The sequence below is a fragment of the Hippocampus guttulatus genome, chromosome 14, assembly GCF_054856545.1.
Source record: "Hippocampus guttulatus isolate MCC_2025c chromosome 14, RoL_Hgut_1.0, whole genome shotgun sequence".
Lineage (NCBI taxonomy): Eukaryota > Metazoa > Chordata > Actinopteri > Syngnathiformes > Syngnathidae > Hippocampus > Hippocampus guttulatus.
The window spans coordinates 8,049,616-8,077,404 of NC_141274.1; the positions used below are offsets into that span (position 1 = coordinate 8,049,616).

The 27,789-nt window shown below is 41.0% G+C and overlaps 3 protein-coding genes and 1 long non-coding RNA gene across 4 annotated transcripts in view; 2 read left to right on the top strand and 2 right to left on the bottom strand.

Annotated features, from left to right (window-relative positions):
* Nucleotides 1-206: 206 nt before the first annotated feature.
* On the bottom strand, nucleotides 207-4,463 carry alg3 (ALG3 alpha-1,3- mannosyltransferase). Its single transcript, XM_086130158.1, has 9 exons — nucleotides 4,252-4,463; nucleotides 2,993-3,092; nucleotides 2,766-2,913; nucleotides 2,393-2,553; nucleotides 2,172-2,292; nucleotides 1,898-2,103; nucleotides 1,640-1,717; nucleotides 1,177-1,320; nucleotides 207-1,103 (listed from the first exon to the last, which is right to left on the bottom strand). Exons 1-9 carry the CDS (start codon nucleotides 4,433-4,435, stop codon nucleotides 929-931), a joined length of 1,317 nt encoding a protein of 438 aa, XP_085986284.1. The 5' UTR covers nucleotides 4,436-4,463; the 3' UTR covers nucleotides 207-928.
* A 1,683-nt stretch (nucleotides 4,464-6,146) lies between these two features.
* Nucleotides 6,147-23,180, top strand: klhl24a (kelch-like family member 24a). Its single transcript, XM_086129036.1, has 8 exons — nucleotides 6,147-6,352; nucleotides 8,719-8,822; nucleotides 9,677-10,521; nucleotides 12,574-12,758; nucleotides 15,321-15,439; nucleotides 19,246-19,434; nucleotides 19,870-20,058; nucleotides 20,245-23,180. The coding sequence occupies exons 2-8, from the start codon at nucleotides 8,748-8,750 to the stop codon at nucleotides 20,443-20,445; spliced, it is 1,803 nt and encodes a 600-aa protein (XP_085985162.1). The 5' UTR covers nucleotides 6,147-6,352; nucleotides 8,719-8,747; the 3' UTR covers nucleotides 20,446-23,180.
* An 840-nt stretch (nucleotides 23,181-24,020) lies between these two features.
* yeats2 (YEATS domain containing 2) overlaps nucleotides 24,021-27,789 on the top strand; it is a 28,558-nt gene continuing 24,789 nt past the window's right edge. Inside the window, exons 1-7 of the mRNA XM_086129808.1 lie at nucleotides 24,021-24,132; nucleotides 24,417-24,534; nucleotides 24,647-24,744; nucleotides 25,276-25,368; nucleotides 25,448-25,678; nucleotides 25,891-26,009; nucleotides 26,477-26,638. Coding sequence (XP_085985934.1) covers nucleotides 24,435-24,534; nucleotides 24,647-24,744; nucleotides 25,276-25,368; nucleotides 25,448-25,678; nucleotides 25,891-26,009; nucleotides 26,477-26,638 — 803 coding nt within the window. The 5' untranslated portion in view covers nucleotides 24,021-24,132; nucleotides 24,417-24,434. The remainder of the gene's footprint in view (nucleotides 24,133-24,416; nucleotides 24,535-24,646; nucleotides 24,745-25,275; nucleotides 25,369-25,447; nucleotides 25,679-25,890; nucleotides 26,010-26,476; nucleotides 26,639-27,789) is intronic.
* On the bottom strand, nucleotides 25,472-27,715 carry LOC147194816 (uncharacterized). Its single transcript, XR_015102907.1, has 3 exons — nucleotides 27,407-27,715; nucleotides 26,887-26,931; nucleotides 25,472-25,613 (listed from the first exon to the last, which is right to left on the bottom strand). It is a non-coding gene; the product is annotated as an uncharacterized LOC147194816 (long non-coding RNA).

Sequence of the window (27,789 nt, forward strand, 5' to 3'; positions counted from 1 at the left end):
TGTGTGGAAAAGAAAAGAAAATAAGAGGAACAAAAGGTGCTGTACTCATCGGGATCAGGAAAAATGGTCAAGGTGCTCTCTCTCTATCTATATATTCAATTAACCTACCATGCATGTTTTTGGAATGTGAGAGGAAACCGCAGTACCCGTAGAGAAAACCCACACAAGCACGGAGAGCATGCAAACTCCACACAGTACGGCCGGAGTCCGGATTCTTAATATTTATTTAAAAAAAGAATTATTTTCAGTCAAAGCTTCTTGTGTCCGGACGAGTGTTGCGATTCATTACATCACCAGATCACAACCAGCTATGATTGTCTCTGGGCTGATCTATTGCAAATGTAACGTCATGTGTACAGGAAATAAAAATACACACATTTAGATATCAGCATAAGAAGCATGTTACAATTTTAACATGAGAGTGAAACACTGTATCGGATACATTTGTGACCCACAATGCTTTGTAAGTACTGTAGTTTAGGTTCATAGTATCATTCTGATTGCACCATTGAGATATTACTGCAACGTTTGCTGAATCAGGTCACTGCAATGTGTTTTCTTAATATTACACGTGATGTATTCTCCCTACATTTTTCATCATAACGTAGTATACTAATGGCACTAAAAGTTAATGTGACAAATTGTTGCAAAACAAGACACCTCCTCTCCATGATAAATTGAAAATTGAAACCTGAGAATCCATATTTTCCCCTCTTCATACCTGCAAACAAATACATGATGTGGGCATTTGTCCAAAAATTCAACCCCCTACCTTTTGTCACTTTTAGCACAAAGCTAAGAGGTAAACAATGGCTCCTTAAAAAAAAAAAGGCTAAAAGAGTCTGCCCCAGCACAATTCTCTGCGCAGCAGTCACGAGGCTCAGAGAGAGGATGCAATGACACACACACCTCCCACTTCTACTTTTCCTCATTGGCATTTGTCCTTGATGGGTCCTTTTGCCTGCGTTCCAGCTGATGCAAGGGGTGGAGCCAGCCATAGCCAAAAGAGAATGATGAGGTGACACACGTGAAGGGCTATGGAGCTGCTGCAAGTTGAGGGGTAGGTGTTCCACGAAAGCTCAACAAGACCCAGGATGAGGACCCTAAAAGCAGAGCAACACTCTCCTAGACCACTGAATGTGTCTGTGATGTTGACTTATTTGTAGTGCATCTTACCTGAGGAGATGAGCCATCTTTTTAACTCCTCCACTCCACAGCAGGTAGGGCAGCGTGTGGAAGTACCACACGTAAAACTGGTAATGCAATGAGCGACTGAAGCACATGCCTATGAAGTTGGAAGTAAACAGGATGAGCACGATTTGTGATTGGCTGTTAAGGTCTGACCGAACACTTGGGAATGTCCAAACATATTCCGCTCGGGTCCACATTGAGAAAAGTAAAAAGTAAAGTAAAAAGTAAAAGCAGTCAATTAAGAAAAGGAGACGAAGTCAATTTGAAACTGCAGTCTTTTCCTATGTTGGGAACGAAGCACTTTTCATCTCATCCTGACCTGATGTTTTCCGCAAAGTTTTAGGGAAGGTGGTGTAAATGTTCGGAGATATGACTTTGGAAAAAGGCCCAGAATGTGGAGAAAAGCCGATTAGTTGCAAACTGCTCAAACTCCTGCACATGAAGGATATGGTTGATGATGTTCTTCTGAGCTGGGACTTTCCTCTTGCCAGGCTCCTTTAAAAGTTCCAGTGGGCTTTCTCCAGATCTTCAGAAAAAGAAACCCCGATTATTTTCTCAACACGTGATAACCATGTGACATCTGAATTTGAAATCTGAATTTGAACGCAAGTCGAAACGTGCCATTGTCCATCACTAAACTATGCTAGCGCAGTAAGAGTCATCATAAGAATATCTTTTGTCTACTTTGCCACTTAGTATGTCTCACCTCTTCCAGCGGCGGAGGGCAAAGAGCAGCAGGCCCAGCAGGTGAGCTGCCAGGAGAAGGAAGTGGAAGTAGCGGTTTAAAAAGAGCCACTCGGGCAGGAAGCGCCAGTTGACGGTCCACTTGAACATAAACTGACGCCCCAGGTCAAAAGCCCGACTCACATAGCCGACGGGATTCTCCAAGAGGAAAGGCAGACCCAACAAGAGCTGCAATCGGCATCGGTTAGAAAACACACTCGGCAATAAGAGGTTGTAAGGCAGTGTACATTATTTACCTGTATGGCCGCACATAGACCAAGCTTTGGGATTGTCCTGATTAAACCAAACTCAGACAGCAGGAGGAAAAGTAGTCCCGGGGCAAACAGGAGCACGTTCATTTTCACAGACACTGCTAAACTGTCAGAAAGAGAGGAAGACTGGCCTGTAAATTGAAAATATCCCTAGGATCAAAGGTAGGCATTACACAAGGAAATGCATTTAAGCATCCCTCACTTGCCTGTAAATGCAACAGCCTAGAGACCAATGTCCATCGATGAAAAGGTTCACAGCTGCAAATAGCAGCATCATGGCCACTGGATCATTGAACAAACGCAGGACGAAGATGGAGTGGATCCGATAGGAGGCACAACACATGAAGAAGAACACATAGGGAGGAACCTAGAAAAAAACATGAGGACATTTGGGGGAATATTTAAATAAATTCCTGTCATGATATGGCCTCTCTAAATGGCTTGGTGTTGTTTGGTATCTATCTCGACAAGCACACACACAAAAAATAAAAATAAAAAATACGCAATGTAATGTTCTTTTTAGAATTCTTAGTGTGACCACTAGGCTGGATTACTCTAACTCTACAAACCCAAACTTACTTTCTTGGTACGGCAGTATATTCTGAAGACCAGAAGCAGTGTGATGAGGTAGAACACAGCAAAAATGTATTGGCCAAGGCGGATGTTCACCCCGGAGCTGGTTATGTAGTAAAGAGCTGTGAAGATGTACACAAAACCAGCCGGGTACCTGCAACAACAAGGAAGTACATTCTCAATTCTGCATTGTTTTACACATGGATCACTCACAACAGCCTATTAGGACTTACACTAAGGGGCCAGTGTCGCCTTCAAGCTGGGTGTAGTCATAGGTGCCATTGATGACTCCCTCCACTTCGTCCATATAAGCCTTCCAGTCGATTTCAGTGTCTGGAGGATAACAGGTTCATTGTTTTAAGCAAAATATTGTCCCCCCCAGCCCCCCGCTTCCAAAAATAGCAGATTATTTCCACCAATATTGCGACTTTGTTCATCTATCTATCTATCCAAGCGACATATACTAACTGGTAAAACAATTTAAATGCTCTTTCACTAGATGGCAGAAGGTACAATTAACCCTTGTATCCACCATCTTTTAAGTACAGTGTGTATACTTGTGACAATTTTGTTTGGTGGTGTCCCAGGAGTTTTTTCTAATGTAAAACATGCGCCTAGGAAAACGGTGCTGTTGATGAATAAGTAAAATCTACTTAGATAAGAAAACCTTTATTAGTCTCGCAATGGAGAAATTCCCAATTCACAGCAGCAAAGTTATGAAAGGAAGAAGTAGAACAACAAAATATAGGAGCTGCTGGAAAGGCAGCCACTCTCGCGGCGCCATTTTGAAGTCAAAATAACAAAAATAATACAATACAACACAACACATAGGACACAGACAGTCGTGCAATCTTCACCAATTTTCTGCACACACTAGTGGGGTAATTATAATGACTTATGGAATATGTTTAATGTATGTACAGTATTACAGTGCCTTAAACTTTTTTTAAACCTAGTACAGATCACTTGTCAAGTCTATCTCAGCCAGCGATGTATAGTGACAGGCAGATCAATTAAATGCTGTTCCACTAGATGGCAGAAGGTACAATGAATTTACAGTATATTCACCTGTTCCCATTCACACAACGAAATATTTAATTCGGGTTCAAATAAATTTAGTTATTGGGCCGATATTTTACACCGAGTAAAATATTCAGTAAATTAAGGCACAATCATATTTTTTTCAGTCTATAGACACTTTGGGGACATTTTTAGTGGTGCACCTTTTAAAAAAAAAAATGTTTTATGTACCTAAGGGTAGATAAAAGTTGGGACGCAGTATTGGACTGTGAAAATCATTTGAGGTAGTTAAAAAAAGTATGTACATATTTTAACTCGACAAGCTAGGATTACTATGCCATGCGTCGGCTGTAAATTCCATTTGACAGGTGGTTGCCTACGTGTTCATGCTAAGGCTAGCCTTGTAGCATTCAGATACGTTCGTTCAGAGGACACAGTGCCATAGCATGCTAACTAGCCCAGAGCTACTTACATGCCACTTTTTGAATGACCCACACATTGATCCCGATTTCTAAGAGCCACAAGACGGACACCACTAGGAAAGTGTATTCGGTCTTGAAGAGAACTAAATGTTTTTCCTGCCAAAGGGCTTGAAGCGTCGTTCGTAGAGGAAACGCGGAGCCGGGAGGCTTTTTTCTCACAACTCCACCAGCCATTGCTCAGCTAGCTGCGGAGTTGACACGAGCCGCTCATGCGCGTGCGCGATCTAGTTTAATGTGTGACATCATGGTTCACTCTGCGTCACGTGACGTGTGCCGTTAAAACGGGAAACATTTAATTTTATGACGAAACACCCACGAGGCGTTCATTTTAAGTAACTTTATTTTTCTGAAACCTACAATGAAATATATATCTACTAACTCAGACATTGGTGATACTTTATCGTATTTTATTTTGCAGGTGATTGTAATAGGTTTAGACGCCGTGTTTCATGTATTTTGGTGTAGCGGTTCACTCGTTTGACTTCCACGAAGGCAGCGTTCGTTCTATTCCTACTCAATGACAGTGAGAATACGAGCGTGAATAACTGTATGTGCCCAGTGATTGGCTGACAAGCAGTCCGAGGGGCATCGTAATATGCCCTTCGTCCAAAATCAGATGGGACGGATTTCAGTTCCAGTTTACCTGTGACCATGAGCAGGATAAGTGATAAAAAAATGGATTGAAGGTTTGAAAGTGATTCTGCGGTTGCCATGTGTGGAGAGACAGTGCATCAATTGAACAGCAGAGGGACACAGTCTTCTGTCACATAGAGCAAATAGGCACTGCTCAATGCATTTAAAGAGCCCCCGGGGCCTCCGCAGCTGGCCACATTTTAAAATGACAGCAAGTGGCCAAATGGACACCCCCTAAAATGGATTAAAATGGGTGGATTTTTCTGAATGTTGGTAAACACAGCCAGCTGCAGATGAACAGCTAAATACCATATCCTGATGTGAATGTACAGCAACAAGAGTTAGATGCAATTAGCATACTCTCTGTATAAACCTTTGTGATTGAGAGCATGGATAATTGTGTTGTGAAATGAGAAAATAATTTAATGACACCCCGTTCCCTATTTTTTTTAATATGTATTTTCTGTTTTCAAAATCAACTCTGTTGAATTGATTTGAAGGCCTCCACACATTTTTTGGATCATTTGCATACTTATTCAACCACCACAGTAATTTCCCATTGTTGTACAAAAGCAGTTCTTGTCACATGTGGTTTTGAATGAAAACAATGTTAAGCGGGGGCCCTAAAAACAAGAGCTGAGACTAATTCGTGAAAATCAGAGGGGAACTCTCAGAAATATGTTGCAACGACCCGAGGAAGTTATGACGTCTTTTATTTTTGCCAAGCTGGGCTCCTCCTACCCACCCCATGAAAAAGGTGACAATTGTTTGTATAAGTTACGACCAGTTTCGTACCACTTAAAGCACATTATTCGTCACATTTTTAGGTTCTGTTTCAAAATAAGCTAAATAACGACTGCTAAGTTTGTGCGCGTGTCTATCTATATGTGTTTTAATCAGATTTTGATTATTTGCGAATTGTTTTGTCGCACGGTCATCCAAACAGCGACATTGAAAAGGTTGAACTTCTTATATCGTGCCCATTTGTTGTAGCTTCGTGCTTTGGTTTGCTGTGTTCTTTCTTCGAAACTCAAGTTTGTTTGCAAACAAAAGCGAGCCACGTGGAGAACCCTGCTGACCTGGGAAGTGTAGTTTCTAATCAAGGCAAAGAGTCAGCAGTAAAGATTATATAAAATACATTACCCATAATCCACCAGTGACACCAGCTGAGTGGGCGCCCTGGGGAAGATTTTTTTTTCTCGTGTCAAGTATAAATAGCTTGTGTGTTTACAGTTAGCTAGATAGAGTCCTTTGTTAGTCGCATCGTTTTGCTATCAAAAATGTGCGGGCCGTATAACAACCTACTTATTGTTCCGTAATTCCTCGTGGGGAGTTATTAAAAATATTTTCACAAACGTTTTTTTTCTCTTGAGTGTAGTTTTTTTTCCTTCCTTAGCCCTTTAGTGTATACTTGGAACCGAAAAGGAAGCGTTAATTCAAGTGGAAACATTCTTTAAGGTAACACCTGTTTTCTAAAACTGATGGAAAGATAATTTCAAATAATAACGGTCTGTGTTTTGTCTAGGCTATATTTTAACTACAGAGAGTGAAAGCAAATGACCGTTAATTTGCTTATTTTCTTGACGGTCGGCACGAGACATGTCCCCTTTGTTTACGACATGCGCACGTTTTCCTGTACAGTATTCCTGTATCGCACGTTGACCAGCATATCTACTTCATGATGCATTTAACGCTTCTAGTTATTCATTGAAATGCTTTCGTATTAGAACCGTTACTGGACATTTTTCAAAATCCTGGAAGTATTTTATTTCAATATTTTGTTTCAAACTCATAAGTGTCACTATTACTGCATTACTATTATTTGCAACGTTAATTGACATAAAATACGTCTTTATTTGTGTTATTTATGATTCATGCTGTATTTAATTCAATAAATGACATCAGTCCTCAGTCCTATTGAAGTACAGTGTAATAGCCATCCATCCATTATGGCGTATCCTCACAAGGGTCGCGGGCGTTCTGGAGTCTCTCCCAACTGTCTTCGGTAGTTGTACCGATCAGTATTGGGGTGGTGCAGGCCTTCTTTTAAGGTATCAGGTACCCAAGGAGGCTGCTAATACCATATTTGTTCTTTGTTATTTCACACCATTACCAGTGTCACTATCCATCGTCCATATTATTCGTAACTTTAAGATGACCAAAAGGAATTCTATTTCTATTGAGTGATGGAAGTAATATTCCACTTAATTCAGGTGTCATGTGTCACCTGAATTCAGCCGGGAGCATTGTGGCCCAACCAGTTCTCTTGTCTCGATGAGGTGCTAGTTCGCATGATGTTAGCAGGTTTACTTATTTACCTCGCACACGTGAGAAGAGATTGAGAGTGTTGAATGTGAGCCAAAGTCTAATAATAACCTGAAATAAATGACCTCACTCCTGCAGCTGTCAGTCAGCTGCTTCTATTTTTTTAACAGGACATGTCACTGCAGGAAGTTATATTCAGGTCAAATACAGTTCTGATGGTTGGGCGGAAGGGATTGTTGATTAATCATGAATTTCGTTGATTAATTGGTGAGGCCCATTAAAAAACAAGTTTTAATTTCCACCCCTATATTCAAAAACAACCTCATTTGAAAAATGAGAAATCAAAACATTAATCATAAATTAATTAAGATTTTGTTGTGGTTTGGTCTGTAACATGTCAGAAAATAGGCAAACATGTCGATCGTTGTTTTCCAAAGTAAAAATAATGTTTGCAATTGTTTTATTTTGATTCAATGCAAAGAATGCAAAAACAATCTGGGAATATTTACTGTCCAGAGGCTGAAATTACAAAGGTTTTGGTCTCCAAATGATTAATCGGGTATCAAAAATAATTATCATTTAATACGATAATCCATTAGTTAATAAGTTTATTTTTACATTAATTTAATTTCAATCTTTACAAACAATTTTCGAATATTGATTATGCTGCATTTTTTAAATTTTAATTTATGTGCCATCCATCCATCCATCCTCCACTTAGCCTTATTATTGAAATTATTATGAAATGACGTTTAAAATTTTTTTTTAAATTATATTTTAAATTTTAGGCCAGTTCGTTGGACCTACTCTGGTACTGCATTTTAATGTTGGTCATGATGGTGGTGCTTAAATAAGTGACTCAAGTATTATTATTATTATTTTCTTTGGTGGTACTGTATTATTTGGTGTAAAAAGTTGGAGAGTCACGGCAATACAGTATAGATGGAATTCTCAAGGATCAAAATGGACCCCTACTTTTGACAGTTAAGTTTCTGGTCCAAGGACAAAGTAATTTGAGAAACACTCGTCACATCTTTTCAAGTCTCAATCCAAGTTACGAACCTGTGTTGTTTCAGCGTTAATGATGTACCGTCCCTGTTGAGAACCCGCCCCTACCGTTTCAAAACAAACCTGACTGACATGTAGGTTGGTCCTTCCAACGGTTGCACAACCTGTTTCCCGCTTCTGTCGCTCTTCCGCCTCGTTGTGCTCTGGGGCACAACTTTTTTAATGTCAGTGATGAGCTAGTGGAAGTGTCAACATACATTTTCATACATTTTCAACAGCCTTTCTGTGATGTAAGTCATGTAACACATTTTGAATATTGTCTCACACCTCTTACATGTGTTCTCATTGCTTTTTTTTTTTTGCCTTTTGTGTGCTTGTTTTGCCTTCGGTAATGGTTTTCATTTTGTTTGTTTAACCCCAGTCATTCGAAGTGGTTGCTATGTACTGTGTAATTCACAAGTACACTATGAATAGTACAAATAACAAAAAAAAAACAGGAGCTAATTCAAGATATGAAACTGCGCGCTGTAATGACAGGTGCTTTTCTATAGGTCATCTTGAGGCTTTTAAGGCTGCAGCCATGGTGTTGATTCTTGGCAGACGGATGAACAGGGAGGACACCGGCATCAGAGACTCACCGGCTGTAAAACGCAAGGTGTGTTGCAAAGCGTCTCTCTTTATTCTCTCTTACCATTTGTGGTAACTGAGAAAAGGTATCGCCTGTAACAATCACAGTCCTGGTTCTTTGATTTTCTTTTTTCTTTTTTCCCCTGTGCAAGGACCTTCTCATAATCTTAACGCGATTAAAGTGTGTGCAGGCAGACCTTAATTTTCTAGAGTGGAAAGTAGCCAAGTTACAATAATATTTACATTTATTAAATATAAAAGTAGTCATTTTAAAAGGATAACCTTAGAAGAACCAAAATGTATATTTCCAAGATGAAGTTGTAATAGTGTATCAAAGTCAGAGTTCATTGAAGGAACAAAGCTCTATTTTCATTTGACAAGAATTCCAATACTACAACTACTTTCTCGTGATATTACGCCTTTTATTCTGGAAACTTGACTGTAGGTATTAGAAAAAAGTGCCCTTATGTGATGATTTGTTTGTTCCAACCGTACAGATCATATACACTGACATCAGTGTCATAAAGCGACAGACGTTTCTCTTTCAGTGTCGTAAAGTGACACAAGCGCGTTGTAGCAAGGCAAGTTCTAGCCAAAACTAGCGAGGCTAACCGCTAGGGCTATGTATCTCTCAGAGAAAAGTCAATTTGATACATATCTTGATAGATGGGCTGCAATCAATCGTAGTAGGGAGGAGGAATTTGTTTTGTATGTCTACACGCTCACTGGTCCGCATATGTCGCTTTGGACTTCTAAAAAATGAAATGACCAATTATTTATTGCCAATTTTTTTTTTTTGTGATCCCCAAGTTATGGCTCCTGGACTACAATTTGAGCACCACTGTTTTCGAATTCTGCAACTAAAACTTTTTTTCCCCTCAGGTGTTTGAGGTGGACTCCAAGACCTTAGCCAGCCAGGAGGTGTTGGACTTCTGCTCCGGCTCCTCCCACTCCGAGGGCATCCTGCAGGTGTTCAACGAGTTCCGCGACTGCCGCCTGTTCACGGACGTGGTCATCAGCGTGCAGGGCCGCGAGTTCCCCTGCCACCGGGCCGTGCTCTCAGCGTGCTCCTCCTACTTCAGAGCCATGTTCTGCAACGATCACCGCGAGAGCCGCGAGATGCTGGTGGAGATCAACGGCATTCTGGCCGAAGCCATGGAATCCTTCCTGGCTTATGTTTACACTGGCCGTGCCAAGATCACCACAGAGAATGTCCAGTTCCTCTTCGAGACCTCCAGTCTCTTCCAGATCGCCACGTTACGTGACGCCTGCGCAAAGTTCCTGGAGGACCAGCTGGACCCGTGCAACTGCTTGGGCATCCAGTGCTTTGCGGATGCGCACTCCCTCAAGCAGCTGGCCAGCCGCTGCCGCAGTTACGCTTTGGCCAATTTCTCAGAGGTGGCTCAGCACGAAGAGTTCCTTGACCTCCGCAGGGAAGAGCTGGAAGAGTACATCGACAGTGACGAGCTGTCCATCGGGAAGGAGGAGGTTGTGTTTGAAGCCGTGATGCGCTGGGTTTACCACAGTGTGGAGCACCGTAAACCCATGCTGAAGGCCTTGCTGCACCATGTGCGCTTGCCTCTCCTGCACCCCAACTACTTTGTCCAGACCGTGGAGGGAGACCAGATCATCCAGAACGCTCCGGAGTGCTACCATCTGCTCCACGAAGCCAGGCGATACCACGTACTTGGAAATGAGATGATGTCACCCAGGACCCGGCCGCGCAGGTACTGTGTGCCTTCTGGTTATTGGTGATGTGAGGGAAAACCGCTCTCCACACTCTAGATCAGAAAAAGGGATTGACTAAGTGGCCTTCATCAACTCAAGGGAAAATAAACGAACCAATGAATTAATGTATTTTTTTGTTGATTCAATGATACCTTGACTTTTGGCTCTTTCCTTCCCATATGGCATATGCATGTTCTTCTCCTACATTCCAAAAGCTAGGGCTGACAAATTGATCAAATTCAAATCTGCAGTTTTCTGCAGTTAGTCATGCAGTTTTCAAATCACAACGCCAGCAAAAAAATATTCTAGTCGGTTGGTAGTGGGACCTTGAATTTTGGATGCCCGAGCTATTTATTTTTTGGTTGATTTATTTTATTTATTTTTTTTTTGCGCTAAGTAAAGCATGCGTGTGTTTTGTAGCTCCTTTTCAAGTAGAAGTGATAAAGGAAGAAGTAGGGCATGTTGGTACACAGGACTCAGTGGCTGGTGGAGTGTAAAAAAGACTAATAACATGATGCAACAAATGACCACAAAGAAATGTCGGTCTTGTCTGTCATACCCGCAGCACGATTCAGTTCACTTCATTCCACCATATTTGGTTGTCATTTAAGTTTTTCCGATAGCACAAAGCCCAGTGCTGATTGAGGCTTCATTAATGAAACTTAAAACGGAGCACATGTTGGGCAGCTGTACAGCACACAGCAGCTGCTCCATTGAGCGAGGTGACCTGCTGTAGAGCCTTGTGTTTTGAAGTCGTGGAGGCTGCCTGGTGTGTAATTTGGCTGTATTGTGTCAGTATCCAGGCAGGTTTGTTTTGAGCGAGAAGCAAAGCAGACACTTGGTTGTCCTTTTTTTGCAGTTTGCCCTGGGGGGGGGGGGGGGGCATCAATTCTCCTCCGCTCAAAATAGTGGATTGATTTTCTCCCTCTGCGGCTGTGCTTTTGGGAAGCTTCCAGAACTTGCAGACAACATCACGTGAACAAATTATTATTACCGGTAATAACACGAGCCCCGCCTGGTATAGACTGTCTCACACATGTACATTATACACGCATGGGGAATCCACTGTAATCAGCCTGACCTGCATTCTTTCTCATCACACCAATTTTCTCATCGACAACAAAGGGAAGCTGGATTTTTTTCCACCCAGCAGTTTGGAGCATGTGATCATGGAAATGGAGCTCCGTGTCTTAGGCCAAGTTTTGTTTTTGTTGCGGCTGGGATTGATAGAAGTGCTTGGAAATGAACTTTGCCTTGGAGATAAGTGAAGCTACTCATATAGGAACGTCACCTCTGTCTTCCCTGTCATAATAAATCCCTCAAAATGTTGGCGTGCGCGTGTGTGTACGTGTGCACGTGTGTTTACATGTTATTTATTGTCTTTGGCTCAGTCAGCAGTCAACGGAATTAAAAGCAATGACTTCAATTCCATACATTTTTAACATGAGACATTTCTTCTTTCATCGGCCATATTACATTAAGTACAACTACAGAATCTTTAAAGGGGAAGTGCACTCCCCCCAAAAATAATATGTTCTATGTCTAAACATGGTATTCAGATTAATAATGTTTGTGGAATATGAATTATGGAGCAAAGTCCACTCATTTTTATCCATATCAGGGAGGCGTCCATTTTGCCACTTGCCGTCAACGTCATAGTGCCGAAGAGATCTTTAAGATGTAATACTGTTGACAAATTCAGTCTTTGACACTATTTGACACACAATATCAACCACGTCTTCGCTTTGTTACAACCTCAGGACACTTGTCAGGAAGCCTTTGTATAATTCATCTTTATTCATTGAACAGTGAGTATAATATTTGTTTTAAAATGTTCTCCGCCAAGAATCCTTTGTGTTGATAAAAACCAAAGTCTTTCCATCTTGGCAAAGCTCAATGCTCTGCTGAGTGCTATTCTAGATATTGTTAGGTTAGTTATTGTAAGGGCAGGATTATTGATTCAGCTCTTCTGGGTCCTATTAAGTTGTTCTATTATTCAAACATGTTTACCATCCTGTGTTCCTCAACCTCGAATGTTTTCCTGTTTCTAGGTCGACTGGCTACTCTGAGGTGATTGTGGTGGTGGGCGGTTGTGAGAGAGTAGGCGGCTTCAACCTGCCCTACACCGAGTGCTACGATCCAGTGACAGGAGAGTGGAAGTCGCTGGCCAAACTGCCCGAGTTCACCAAGTCGGAGTACGCCGTGTGTGCTCTCCGCAATGACATTCTGGTGTCAGGTAAGAGCCTGGTGCGGCTGAACTATCAACTTTCCATACCAGGAATCTTCATTGGGGTCGTGAGTAAGCTGGGGTCGATCTCAGCTGACTTTGGCTGGTTGACAGCCAATCACAGGGGGACTTAAAAGACAAACAGAGAGAGAGGAGAAACAGCTGGAACACAGGCCAAAATCCAGGGCAAGAAACAGTTGGATACTCAATGTGTTTACGCAAATACAAGAGTGTAGAAATAAATCAAGATTAAAGGTAGTTCCTCTAATTTCTCCACGTGCGGCATTCCAGAGTACTGGAGCCCAAAGAAAAAGATTCTAAATGTAAAAATAATATGATTTTATTGTTTTAAAGATAATGATGGGTCATTGGACAATCGAAAATGTGACCAGAATCCTCACGGGCTCATATTCCATACAGACTTGTTACCAATCTCAAACAGGACATCCTGTTTCTTGCTCCCTCGACCCTTCCTCCCCCATAATATTTTATCTTGCTTAATTTATGGTATTAAGGTATAGGCCAGAAAATTCTGCCAGCTAAGTGACCATGACTGCTTCCTATCCAATCATAGTTTTACCATTGCATCCCACTTGAATCGAAGGAAAATAAGAGCAACATTTGGGCGCACTTCTGTTGCTGGCCTGCTCCCTTCTCTCTGAGCCAGTTCTTAAGGCCACCATTTTTTCCTCATCAGTTTTTATATAGGATGCCTTCTGTTTAATATAAGATATAACATAATAACATAATATATAATATATATTTGATATCACTTAATGATTGGGCCTCATTATTATTGAAAGTTGCACTTTTGGATCCAAGCCTGTGTTAAGAATGCCGTAAGCCTTCTTTGGTAACGCCCAGATAAGCACATTATATTATTTAGTTTTACTTTAGAGCCAAACTTTCACTGTCTAAAGTTCAATATTTTTCTTGTTTTCAGATTGGAGATGTGGAAGTTTTTTTTCCTTCCAAGAATAAGCCGTTTTAAATGTCTCTCCAAGCATAGGTCGTGCTCAAACATGCCCAGCATAAGATGGAAACACACTGGACAAATAACAGCAGAAGCAGCAGTTGAGAAAGAGGGGGAAAAAAAGAGTGCGGGGGGAAAACGTGGTCTTTCCTTCAGTTGAGTGTGTGTCTTTTTTTTCTTTTTTTTAAAATGAGCTGACTGTGCCAAGTCCTCACGTGTGCGATCTTTCTACGCTCAAGAACCCGCCTGGAAAAGTCAACACTTCCCTTCCCCCCTCAAAGGCACACACATATGCAAACACATTTTCGTTGACCCATTTCTATCTTTTTTTTTGTGTCTGTTTTGTTATTGTATTTCCAACTTTCCTCAAGTTCTTACCCTCCTCCACTCTGCCTGTATCCCCCCTTGCGGGTTGGGGGCTTCAGTTCATCCTGCACAGCTGTAGTAAGCTGTGGTCTTAAATAGCCTGCGGCCCAAATGTTTACACAGAACCAGTCATGCTTTCTGTTCCAGGACAAAAACTCTTGACACCAACTGTATCGTTTCAAACCCACCACTAGGCTTAATCAAGTGTGGATAGACTGGAACATTTGTCTCTTGTCATGTACTTTTGCCTACCACCCTTGCGTAGCTCATATGTTGTTTTACAGTTACCTCCACAGGCGACAGGAATCATTGGCAGAACTTTTAATTTGAAAATAGAACATCCGGTAACGGTCGTCAGCCGTATTGTATTTTACTTTTTAGTTGAAAATGGCTTGCTTTAAACAACATCCCGCTCTGCATTGTGGCCAAAGGTAGAATCCATGCTGGTTATTGACCCTATTGGTGTCATACAAAAAAAATACTCGTCGTTGCTGGCGGGGATCAGCAGCATCAAACTAATCTAGCTAATCTAACTAGCTGGGGGGAATGGGGGGGGGGTGTTCTCTCTGGGTGTAACGGCCTTCATTTTTTGCCATGCGTGATGACATGAGAGAGGCTAGCGACAGGGTTGTTGATCCACCGCCGAGATTAGCTTCATTGACTGAACAGCTGAATAGTTGATTCAAAGCTCATTTGCTGGCTAACTAACTACTCCAATGCATGCGCATCCACTTTTGGGTGAAGGAACCCACCTGCATGTTCCTACACAACACAAAAGCAGTGATTAGCAGCTAATCTGAATCTAAATTTGAGTTTTCCATATCAAAAAAAAGCACCATATCGTGCTTGCTGATGATGTTTCCAAAAGCTTTTTCCAAGATGACAAGGCAGCCTTTGTAGTGGTACTTCCTCCAATGGCCTTATGACTTATCTAAATAGTTGAAACCCATAAACCTTCAGGGCAGCAGGCTGTCTGGTTCTTTGACTTTGTACACAGCACATAATTGATCATGGACGCGTCTGACTCACTTCCTTTACAATCCGTAGTGTCACCAAAAACTTGTTTGGTCAACTGAAGACTCATGTCAATAGGTGTGAGTGTACAACGAAATGGTTGTCTGGATGTGCAGAACAGCAACTACTGAAACCTTGAACAGTTTCAAAAGTTAACAGAAAGTCAGATAAAATGGTCCATTTAATATTGTCCGGGCCACTGTCCCTGCTACATACAGGTGGACGCATCAACAGCAGGGACGTGTGGATGTACAACTCGCAACTCAACCTGTGGATCAGAGTGGCTTCATTAAATAAAGGCCGATGGAGGCACAAGATGGGTGTCCTGCTGGGCAAGGTGAGCGTGGTCTTTTTTTAACACACTTGTGCTGTGATGACAAATTTGGATCATGCACCCGTGTTAATGACGCATATTCTCTGTGCTGCTTGCCATGAATTTATTTCTGTTTGAAGGTTTTTTTTTTTAAGGTTTGAACTGTATATAATATCTGGTCTGTACTACAGGTGACACACAAACCTAAGTGTTCCACATACCACTGGCTTGCTTTGTTCATGACAGTAATGTGTGACGAGATCAAAGGAAGTTACTGAAGTGGCAAAAAGGAAGTTACTGTACTCTAAATTGCGGTCACTCGTGTCAATAGCCTGAATTTTACTTATCAGTCGTGCTGGGCAATGAGGGTGAATTGTTACAAGTAACAACACTATGTTATCTCTCAATTGTGTTTGTGTTCACCATCAATGTCCAGCTCCACTTGCCTTATAAAAAAAATACCTTGAGTCATACAACTGCCACATGGTGCCGGTGCCGCTGTTAAACCCAGAGTCATAATAGTGTGTATACCACTCAGCACGAGTAAAGTAAATTTAACTTGCTATTCCTCACAAACGTTCATTTTAATCTGTGCTACGAAAAAACCAGGTTCACTCATTAAGCCCATAAAGCTACCAGGTGCGAAAGAGAGCTCCGCTCAACCCATAGCACACACAAATCCATTTTGATGTCCTCTAGTTTTTAATCATTCCCAACTAATGAGCTGGGGAATGATATAATGTAGCTTTATTCATAATGTAGCTTTATTCATCTATCTATTCCAGTTGCTTATCGTGACAGGCAGGACAATTAAATGTTCTTCTTGATGGCAGAAGGTAATTTCGATTGTGTATCCAACGATTGTCATATATTACGACAGAAATATTTCACAGGAAGTTAGTAGATTAGTGAGACAGTTGAAACCATTGTTGTTTTGATTGGTATGATGTACAGTGAAACTCCTCTACAACGAAACCTACATGGGCGAAAATACCCCCTAGTGTGAAAAAAAATACACACACACACACACACTTATGGTAGTGTTTTTGTTTGGTGGTGTACCACGAGATTTTGTGCCTTGGCTCAAAGAAAGTTGGGAAACATTCCTCTACATTGAATGGAATTCTGTCCTCGCGGTGACTGCAATACTTGACCTCACAGTTGCAATTTCTTACTTTGACGAATACAGTAAGTGCAGTACAGTTTTGACTAAAGAAAGCATTTGTACACGTGACTTGATGCCTTGATCCGCCATCTCTGCTTTGGCACTTCTCTCTGTGCTATTTACAGTCTAATGCACGGCCAGGTGCGCATTCCTGTTTAAGGGCAATCCAAGTTTCTTGGATCTTGTCCATTGCTCATATCTGCATGTGGTCTACCACCGCTCACGTGTCTGCTCTTTTAGGTTTGATACCTATGCTTGGGAACGTAGTACTTGAACCTAATCAAGGGAAATCAGATTACGATTACTAGTTAGATATGTCTTCTGTTCTAAATATTCTGGTTCTGATGATCTGACAAAGAGAACAGCAATTGATCATCTTGGTTAAAGCAGTGAACTAAATAGGGGCGTGGATTTGGGCTTGCACATGTTTTGTGTTCGTCTCCTTTTTTCCGTACCTGTTGACACGCTTGTTTACTGCATGGAGTAAGGTACCATTTTAAGGCCTTTGTTCTGTATTTTTGTTGTTGTTGTTGTGGTTGTGGGTTGGTTTTCATTAGTAGCCATTGTTCATTAATATTTTTGGGGCTGCCTTGTGCTGTGTGAACAGTCATTCACTCCAAAGACAGTTGCGCTCATTTACAGAACATTCGACCACCAACCAGCCGTGTTTACTAATGTGAGTTCTAAACATCATTGTGTGCTAAAAGCGTTACGAGCTCAGCTTGCCTGATTTAGAAGAGCCAAACACGATACGGTGACACAGTTATAGTACTCACACATACTTACACACAGATAAATATTTCCCCTGGAGACAAATTCCATTTACTCCCAGTGGGGGTTGAGATCGATGGCTTCTTCCTGTGTCGGATGCACACGTGTGCATTTTTGTCTTCATCCCCCCCCCTCCTCTTTTTAGGAGCGAATTTGTTTCTTTACATTTCTACAGTGCACATTTACATCTTGTATTGTTTCTGTTTGAAATGTACTCTATTCGCGATGCCGTTTTATTATTTCCACGTCAGTTCATTTTCCGAACCGTTTGAACCAATTGCTGTTTATGATTCTGTGTTTTACCCACGTTCCTCCCTTTCTTGTGTTTTGTTCAGTAAATGTTTGCGGTTGATGGTTCCCACATAGAGAGATTCAGTTCCTCGTCTGTCATTTCCTCATTCTATTTTCAATTTCCTCATGTAATTTCCCATTTTGAGCTGCAGCACAGTTGCTCGCATAATTTGTGTGTTGTAAACAAGCTGCTCAAGCTGCCTGCCCTGCTAGCTCTTTTTGCTTTTCAGCGCAATCGAGAAAATAGGTCTTATCCCACTGACAGCTGTTCTATTCCATCAGTGTCTATTCTTTGCACTAATGTACAGGCATTTGTTTGTATCAATTGCTCTTTGACTTGACATTATTCAACTCTTATGCATATTTAACGATAAATCACAAAATCAAGATAAAGATCATCAATCACATCATTCATCACTTTTGACGCAATGGCGTGTGTGAGTTAGTGCCGCGTGTATGCTTGAAGCAGAATACCTACCTGGCTTGATGAAATGTATTACTTCATTGGTACCGTGGCAACTACTTATTATTGAATGTGGGATGGATTGTTTTGTAGCCACATGCAAAACAACATCATTAACTGCTAGGCCAGGCAGTTGTTCCGTCAGGTTGGAAATGCAAATATTTATGTTCAACGTGTGTTGGCTCCCTATTGCCTCTTTCTTGGTATTTCTCACTGTCTTTGGCCCCTGCTCTCTCTTTGCCTCTTCACTGTACAGTATTTATTTTCACAGTAACGTAGAAGGATAGGAAGAGCATGGGGGAGGAAGGGGTTCAGTTGCATGAGACCACGTTGCATTATTTGTCATTGACAGTACAGAACCTAATATAACAGGATTGCCATCGAAATAATGCAGTAATGCGCACAACGGATTCTATGATGATTTTTGTTTGTGATCATGCTTGAGTTCTCGTTAGGTAATACTTCTAATTAGAGTTAGATGATCATGCTCGGCTTTGAAAATGACCAGCAGTGAAGGAGTTCATCTCTGTTTGATGGAGTGCAATTTTTGCACTTAAAACCACAACCAAACATGATTTACTTTTCTGTAAACTATATATACATATATATATATATATATATATATATATATATATATATATATATATTAGAGAGAGAGAGAGAGAGAGAGGGTTTTTTTTGTAAAAAGACAATATTTTAACTGGATCTCATTAGATTGTGCTGGTGTACCTAATATTATGACTGGCAAGTGTAATGCCTCAAATCTAGCTTTCGAGCCTCACCTGAGTGTTGAATAGTCTTATTGATACCCAAAGAAGTGTGTCGATGCGAAACAATGGCTCAAGATAGATACTGTCTGTGGTCGTCAAAAGACGTGAATTACAAGGGTTAGTCAATAACAATAGCCTGTGGGTTGGAGTTTACAGACGTCAGTCAGAGGCGAAATATTGAAAGCAGTGCGTCATTTTTTTTCCTCTCCGCACTAGATAGACTGGTTCTCTTTGTGCTGATGTACAATCATGTTCACCTTTGTAATTAAATGAGCTGTTTACCGTTTACCATTGTAAAACAGCACGTATGTTCTGACGCGAAAGCTTGTGGTACACAACTAATATATCCGTGTGGGCGTGTATATTCCAGGTCTACGCTGTGGGCGGTTACGATGGCCAAAGCCGCCTGAGCAGTGTGGAGTGTTATGACTCCTTCTCAAACCGCTGGACAGAGGTGGCGCCCTTGAAGGAGGCGGTCAGCTCGCCGGCTGTGGCCAGTTGTGCCAGCAAGCTCTTTGTCATAGGAGGAGGGCCCGACGACAATACCTGTTCAGACAAGGTGGGAAACAGATGTCTTCCTGCTTCAAACACACACTCTCGGACAAATCGTGATGACAGCCGCGGTGCCTTTTTATCACGTCCATCGTATATTGTCAGGAGTATACCTATCGGGTCACAAACTCTATAAAAGTCTGTGTGATTCCATTCTGATTTTTTCTTGTCACTTTTTTATGCAATCTGGGTTTAGTTAGAGAATGAAAGGAAATTTATTGGATTGGATTGGATAAACTTTATTGTCAAATGTACTGTATGTGTAACATACAGCACAGATGAAATTTCTTCTTAGTGTAAAACAAAATAAAACAAAACAAAAAACATGCTGCTCCGGCTGTACTTTGGACATCCCTGCTTTATAGATTGTCAGTATACACCTAACAAGCTGCCCATGGTATGTTTCATATTCATATTTGCATCTCTTGACTGTTTGTCCCAGGTCCAGTGTTATGATCCAGAGACAGACACTTGGCTCCTCCGAGCAAACATCCCCATCGCCAAGCGCTGCATCACCGCCGTGTCGCTCAACAACCTCGTGTACGTGTGCGGCGGTCTCACCCGGTCCGTATTCTGCTACGACCCTGCAGAGGACTACTGGATGCATGTGGTACATACATTTGCAAAACAGGTAGGACATATTTGTGGCCACTTTAATTACTATTGCCGAAAGCTAGTTTAACCTGAACGTCGTGGATGCATTTAGTACCTGCAGCAGTTCAGAATCTTTCTTTTTTTTATGTAATAACATGATGGCAAAAATATGAATAGATAAGGCTTTCCTGGCTGAAGGTCATTGCTTTGCTCCTGTGTGTAGGAGAGCTGCGGCATGTCGGTGTGTAACGGTAAGATCTTCATCCTGGGTGGCCGGGGCGAAAATGGCGAAGCAACGGACACCATCATGTGTTATGACCCAGCGACAGGCATCATCACAGGGGTGGCTGCGATGCCCCGTTGCATCTCTTACCACGGCTGCGTAACCATTCATCGCTTCAATGACAAGTACCATAGGCCATGATCAGACACGAGCATGTACTTCGAGTGTCCGAGTGCGCACACGCACACATAAACACACAATTCATTGCATCACGAGCATCAGTCAGTTAATTTATTTTCTCACAGTATCATGTAGCAACACGGAATTGCTCTGGGCAAACAAACAAAACAAAATGAACATCAACAGTCAAACATGGCCAACATGCAACATTTTGTTGTTATTAACAGCAGGTTTCCTAGAAAGTGTCCAAAGATCATCAAATAATGCCGCATCAGTTTTTTTTTTTTGGATGCAGCATCCCTAAAAAGTTATTATACACTTCCGATTTCCTGTTTTCTCCATTTTGTTTCAGGTATCATTCGTACAACTAAGGCTTTGTTAGTTTTTGGAAGCACATCATTTCCTTGCCCATGGATGATCAATTGACATTGGAACAGCATTGCAAAATTGCCGCCTAGCAAACGGTTTTTCTGTTGCTTCCTGCAGTTTAGCGCTAATTTCAGAAGCTGTATGGTGACGACACTGCTCCAATGCGTCGTGCACTTTGTGCTCTGCTTTGCAAGTTTCCCGAAACAGGATCTGTTTTTTTGATTAACCATGCAGCGGGTGATCTGCTCTTTTGCCCGCCAATGAAGGGGCCAAGGAAAGTTAGCATGGATAGCGTAAATTGTACGATGCATAGGAACATTGTGATGGCTAAAGCTTCTCAAACAGGCTCTACACTGCCGTGGGGGACAAAATTACTTGTTGCCAGGTGGCAATTTTGAAACCCGTCTCCTTTGTCAATTGATGAGCCCCCTGCCAAGGATCTGCTAAAAAAAGGAGTTCAATGCGTAAGCTGTCAAATTCTGATGGCCTCATCTCATGCTGAATGATAGGGGAAATCGAATTGTAAAAGGAAAGTGTATTGTGACTTGTGGAACACCCTATAAATAAATCATGTAATGTGGAAAAAAAAAACGTTTTATTTATTTTTGAAGCTAGGTCAGACAAAAACAGCAATGCTAATTTTGTTTCCAATGCACTTTTTTCTCAAAGTGCTGCCAAGTTAAAAAACAAAAACAAACAAAAAAACATTAAAAACAGTTTGGTAAAAAATTGAATAAGAATGAAAATGACTATGTGTAGTATTTTTTGACAGCCTGCACGAATGTGCTTCGAATCAGAAATATATTTCCCTTCACCTGCAGGAATGATAGAAAACAAAAAGACAGTATCAAGTTATGGCAATACTATTAACTTCCCTTTTTAGATAATTAAATTGAGCTCCTTCCATTTCTTCCATGTACATTTACCTTTGCCACTTTGATTCACATCCATATTTCCATCTAAGCTTTATTTTACAATGTTGTCATTCATATTCATCTTATTACTGGTAATTGTAATTGTACGAACTAGAAGTTCTGTGTGTGCGTGTCGTGTTTTTTTTCCTTTTTTAATTCTTGTGTATATGTTTAACCAAGTGTGTTTTGATTGTTTAATAGTGTGGTGGGCATGTGGGTGGTGTTGTAGATATAAAGAGAGGCCTTTTTGTAGATCAAACTCTCATCTTGATTGTGCTCTGAATATGGGATGTGCCTGTACAGACACGGTTGATGCCTGCGTGACTTTTACAACACAGTTTGGATGGTGTTAGCGATGCATGGCCGCTCCATGTTAACAAATGCTGCTTACACCTTTGCATTAAACGACACAAGATGTAACTCGGGTTAACCCTAGATACCTCCGTGTGTGTTTGTGGGTTTGCAAGTGGGAAGACATGTTTGAAGCACTACCCCTGACTTGAGGTCAGTAAAAAAAATTTGTTTCCTTTTTTTACGAGAGGTGTTGATAGACAAGATGTTGCTGTGAACTTTTTTTTTCTTGTATTGAAATGGATCTTTCTTCCTATAACTGAAAGCCCCAATTGTGCACTTTGATAGAATCATGTTAAAAAGATAAGTTGACAAAAAAAAAGAAAAACATAATTTTTTTTTTTTTTTTTTACTGTATCAGTAAATATTATTTGCTTTCACGTGAAACATGGAGGGGATTGTGTAGGGTGCCTCTGTTTGGCCATATCATGCCACGGTTCAGATATGACAACAAAGACACGAGAGGGCAAAGTTCAGTGAAAGGACTTTAGAAAGATTATAAAGATGTGAGAGCTTTGCTTTTGTTCAACATTTTTAATTAAGAGGACATGGACAAAGCATAATCAATCCAGCAATCAGTTTTTATCAAAGGGCCATAAAAGGAGGAAAAGCATCACAGGAGGCCAACCAGCCGGGAGGAGATCGGTAGCAGAAGCTGTTTGAGAAGAAGTGTGTGTATGTGTGTGTCTGGGATTTCGCTGAGTATTTACTCAAATGCGATACAGCACTTCCTCCAGTGTTGATTACTTTCATACATGTTTGCTTTAATAAGATTTATACTCATTTTATGTTTGTATTTTGTTGTGGAATTGTGTGTTTTTGACCTCATGTGCAAAACGTATCATGATTTGAGCTATTTTTTAAAAAATTTATTTGATATGTACTTAAGTAGAAACCAACTTGGGTAAATTGGATTTGATTCTGATGTCACCCTGTGTAAAATAATGTGCCTTTAAAGAATAAACCAGCAAGGGAATATTGATTTTCTTTTTTATATGAACCATCACAAATGTATGTGTGATGCTATATTTTAAAATGTTGTTTGTAAAGATTCAAGAAGTTGTTTTTGCAATAGTTGACTTGTTTACAATATCAATAAAGTTTTTTTCTTTCTGTACAAAATACAGTCTACTTTCTTGTTGCTCTTTATCTTTAAAAAATACATTTGGATCTTGAAGACATTGAGCCCCATTCATTCATTTTCCATTGCGCTTAATCACATTACGGTAGCAGGTGAGCTGGAGCCAGCTGACTTTGGGCAATAGCCTAGAGTTAGGGTATATCCTGGGCTGGTTGCCAGACATTCAGAAATAGATGAGTGTTCAACCTCTCGTTGATTAATTGATTTATTTGAACAGCAATTTTCAGTCAAAGAAAAACAGTCAATATAAAATTTTACAATAAATCAAAGCGAGCCAAAGAGACTAAGGGTGAAGCCGCAGGTAGTACAGTAAGTAAAAATACATTTATTCATTACATCGTGAAAAAAAATTATGAAAACATCTAATAAATTACCTTTATTAAAATAGTGTGTGTGGAAAACCACAATACACATTCATTACTTGAAATATAATAAAAATAAATTTTCTTTTTTAAAAATAGTATGTCGAATGAAAAAAACATACATACATTCACCTATTAAAATTAGAATAAGAAGCACAAAAAAGGCACCATACCCATTATTTATTACATCACAATCATAAAAATACATAAAAAATATGTCTATATAAAGCGTGTATATAAAATCAAAACAAATACAAAATAAATTCAACAACTATATTCCCTGTTAAATAAGTATAATCAATAAAAAATTACACGAGTACACAGTGTACATTATTTATTACAAACACCCGAATTAGTACAATAGCGACTCCTAGTGGAATTTCTGAAGAACTTCCAAGACTAGCTATCCGCAATTTAGCTTTCTTGCCCACATCGAGATTTAGCAATTCCCCCCCCACCCCCCAAACACGAGTGTGAAAGATGCAAAGTGTAACAGTTAAACGGCCAGCAGCGATTAAATAAGAAGGAAGGCGCCGCAAAGGAACCTTCCTCCACACTCCAAGGCTTTATAGTAAGTTTATATCGTAGCCTCCAACGCGTTTGTGTCGTAAAACGCTGTGCTAGGTTTTGCTAGCATACTAGCACGGCGGTGCTACCTGTAAGAGCAACTACAATCAATTTGCCCAACTTTGAGCTGACGAGACATGAAAAGCGTGCTTTACGATCACGTTTATAATGTGCCCCTGTGTACACTTCATTGTGGGATTTCAGTCAAATCGGGACTAAACGTATGTGACATTGGAGCACCGGTATGATTTGTTTTAATTGGACACCTTTTTTTTGGTGCTTCCTCAGGTGATATAAAAGAAAATCATGTCGGGAATTAAAAGGAAAATAGAAGGTGGTGATCCCGACTACGAGGACGTTGCACTAGTCCAAAATAGCAAGCGAAACAAAGCTGCGGAGTTAAGTGGTAAGTTCTTTAAAGCCATACCTACACTGTACACCTGATTTTTGTCATGCATGTCTTGAGTAATTCGCTCTCGTTGCGTTTGAAAAAAATGTCGCCTCTCTCTCTTTATTAGCTCGAGATGCTACAGTCCAGAAGATAGAAGCCATAATCACTGAGCAGTTCTCCTTGGAGATGAAGAACAAAGAGCATGAAATAGATATTATTAGTCAGGTAAATGCTCCTTGTATATTTTATGTTCTTTCCCCTTTCTGCCTAACTTTGTTCCGGGGTCACCTCCCCATTTCTCCTCACCCTCTGCATCTTCTGCTTGAACTCTTTTCTTCACCACATCATGAATCTCCCTTTTGGTCTTCATCTTTGCCACCTACCTGTCAGCTCGAGTTCCAGCATCCTTTTAACCATGCATCGTTTAATTTCATTATAAACCTTTATAGGTGCATCTCTAGATTTATGATTAAAAAAAAGCTAATATCTGCCAATCAAATGGTATAGATGATGTCACCAAAATCCAAATCTTCTGTCTTCTGGTCATTGCCACAATCTCCAAACCATACAACATGGCAGGTGTCACTACCGCCCTATAAAGCTTTTCCTTTCGCTTCAAGTGGTTCTTTTCTGTCACCCTGTCTGTCTTTTACCTTCTTTATTCTTCCTGTATTCTCTACAGTCTAGATTGTCCAATTGTCTCTAATTTTCACTGAAAAAAATAAAATATAGAGAGATCATCTTTTTGTTTTTTAGCGACTCAATGAAGCCCGAAGGATGATGGACAAATTGAGAGCGTGCATAGTGGCCAATTTCTATGCCAATGCTGGGATGACAAAACTCCAGGAGGTAATTTCCTCAATTTTTAATATCCAGTCTGCAGTCAACTTTTTTTTCCACACCACAATGGTTCTTTGTATGTTTACAGAGCTCAAAGAGTGACTCCGGAGCGCTCAACCATCCAGCCATCCGCCGATTCCTGGAGTTTCCCTCTCGTTCCTCTTCGCCTCTCAACCAGGGTTCCGAGACGCCTTCTCTGGTCCAGTCTGAGTCCGAATCTCTCTCGCAGCACGGAGACAGTACTGAAAAGGATGCTGAGGGAGCATGGAGAGAGGACAGCGGCAAGCATGAACGGAGACCGGGTCGCAACACTGGAAAGGTTGACACATGTCTTTGATGTATTTTTATTGTTATGTGATGGTTAAGGGCGAAGGTTTTTTGGGAGGTTCAATTGTGTTACATCAACCGCTAAGCCATAGGAAACGGGAATGTGCCATTATTATTTGGAGCTATTTGCCTATGTAACCTATTGTTAGCTGAATAGCATAAGTACCTTAGAAAGTTAGAATATATTCCTATTATTTGTTGGAGGACACTTTTGGTGTGCCGACAAAGTTGGGAAATGAGCAGAGGATGACGTGCCACACCCTAAGCGATGAGGCTTCCAGACTCTACGCAAAGAAGACAATCGTCGTGGGAAATGTTTCCAAGTATGTGATTTGGTGAACTACACAGTCCTTAAGTTCCTCAGTAAGTGCATGTGCTCACAATGGAAAGTTTCTGCCCACATCACCTACGATATCACCTTTTATTTCAAAGGCTCCTCACACTGGCCCTCACATGCCAGTTACATGGTTGAAACGTCACCAATGCACTTGCTCACCCAAAACTGTTTTTCTTCACTCAGTAACTCACTCTTTTTACACCCAAAAAAGGACAAGGACATGGAATTATTTTTAATTAATGATCTATCTTGGTCTCATTTTTGTTTTTACATCACAAAAACCTGGCTTTTGTGCATGGGTGTTTAGACTTTGTATATCCGCTGCAAAGTACAGGCAGAAATACGTTTATAAACGCTTGAAGTTTCTATATAGAAACCCTGTTGCCTAAAACCTATTTTTACTGGAACTTTGACCCCCACCCCTTGTGCCCCCCCGCCCCCACTCCCTCTTAGATACATTCCTCCCGATAAGCGGGAGGAGAACGACCAGTCGACTCATAAGTGGATGGTGTACGTCAGGGGCTCCAGGAAGGAGCCCAGCATCGACCACTTTGTCAAGAAAGTCTGGTTCTTCTTGCACCCCAGCTATAAACCCAATGACCTGGTGGAAGTCAGGTTAGTGCCGATCAGCGCTCGTTTGATTTTTTTTTTTTTCTTCAGGCCTCAGGCAGCTCAGGACAAAACAAACTTGTTCCAATTAAGGTTTGCTGCCGCGTCACGCTCTTATGTGTCTACAGGGAATACTGTATTTCGTTCCAACCCGAAATCATTATTCTGGGTCATTAGTTTGTCTTCCCCCCACCCCCTCAATTTTCCTAATCTCCCCAGCTAACCTGAAGGAACTAGGAAAACGAGATGCTTACTAAGAAATAGCCTCTGCGACAGTCAGGTATTGGTTGGAGGATGCCCTGCAATGAAAAAAAATTAACATATCAGCGGAATCATGACGTTCGATAGTTATTTGGTACTCGATTGAACTCACAAGTTCAATTCCAGCTCAGTGCTGTTCCACCACCAGCCTTTTCCCATTTGACACCACAAACAAAAAAAGTACACACGGGCTGCGTGGGCGAGTGTTGTCACGCCGCTCAGTATGACTCAAAGTGGGCACACCTTCTCATGTACTTGTTTTGCAGTCACCGAAGAATAACATGCAAATTTAGGGCATGTCTAAACTCAAATGACAGAGCTTTGTAACAGGAGATCTGTGTTGCACACAAACATTCAGTGAAGCCTCGATTGTTAAACGCCGTCAGAGTTGTCCGAATGAGAATTCAACCTGGGCTTCCTGGAAAGCTCTGTTTGTGAAGTTAATGATGAAGTTCAAACGGCAGCCATCGTGTGTGAAGCGATGTGAGGTGCCAAGTCAAAACTTGAATTTACCATGGCAGCGAGGTCAGCAATGCGATTTGTCTGCCACGCTGAACTCCATGCACTTTCAAATATGAGAATGATTCAGAAGTCATCCAGTGTTGTGGAACAGGCTGCGTTGACTTAGATGGAAGCTCGTTCACATGATGAAAACGTTTTACTTTGTTTTGAAGCACTCCCTCGATGAGACCTACGGAGCTGCTATGAGTCACCAGTCGACAAACATGTAAAATAACCACTCCCATTCACGTGTTCTGTGTGTTCCCGGAGGTTCGGTCTCTTGGTAATGATGGCTAAAAGTTCCAAATAGAGAGCAGTGAGTCACGCAAAAAAAAAAGCAGGAATTATTTTTGAAGACAAAGGATTACATGATAGCTTTGTCATATTCGACGCGA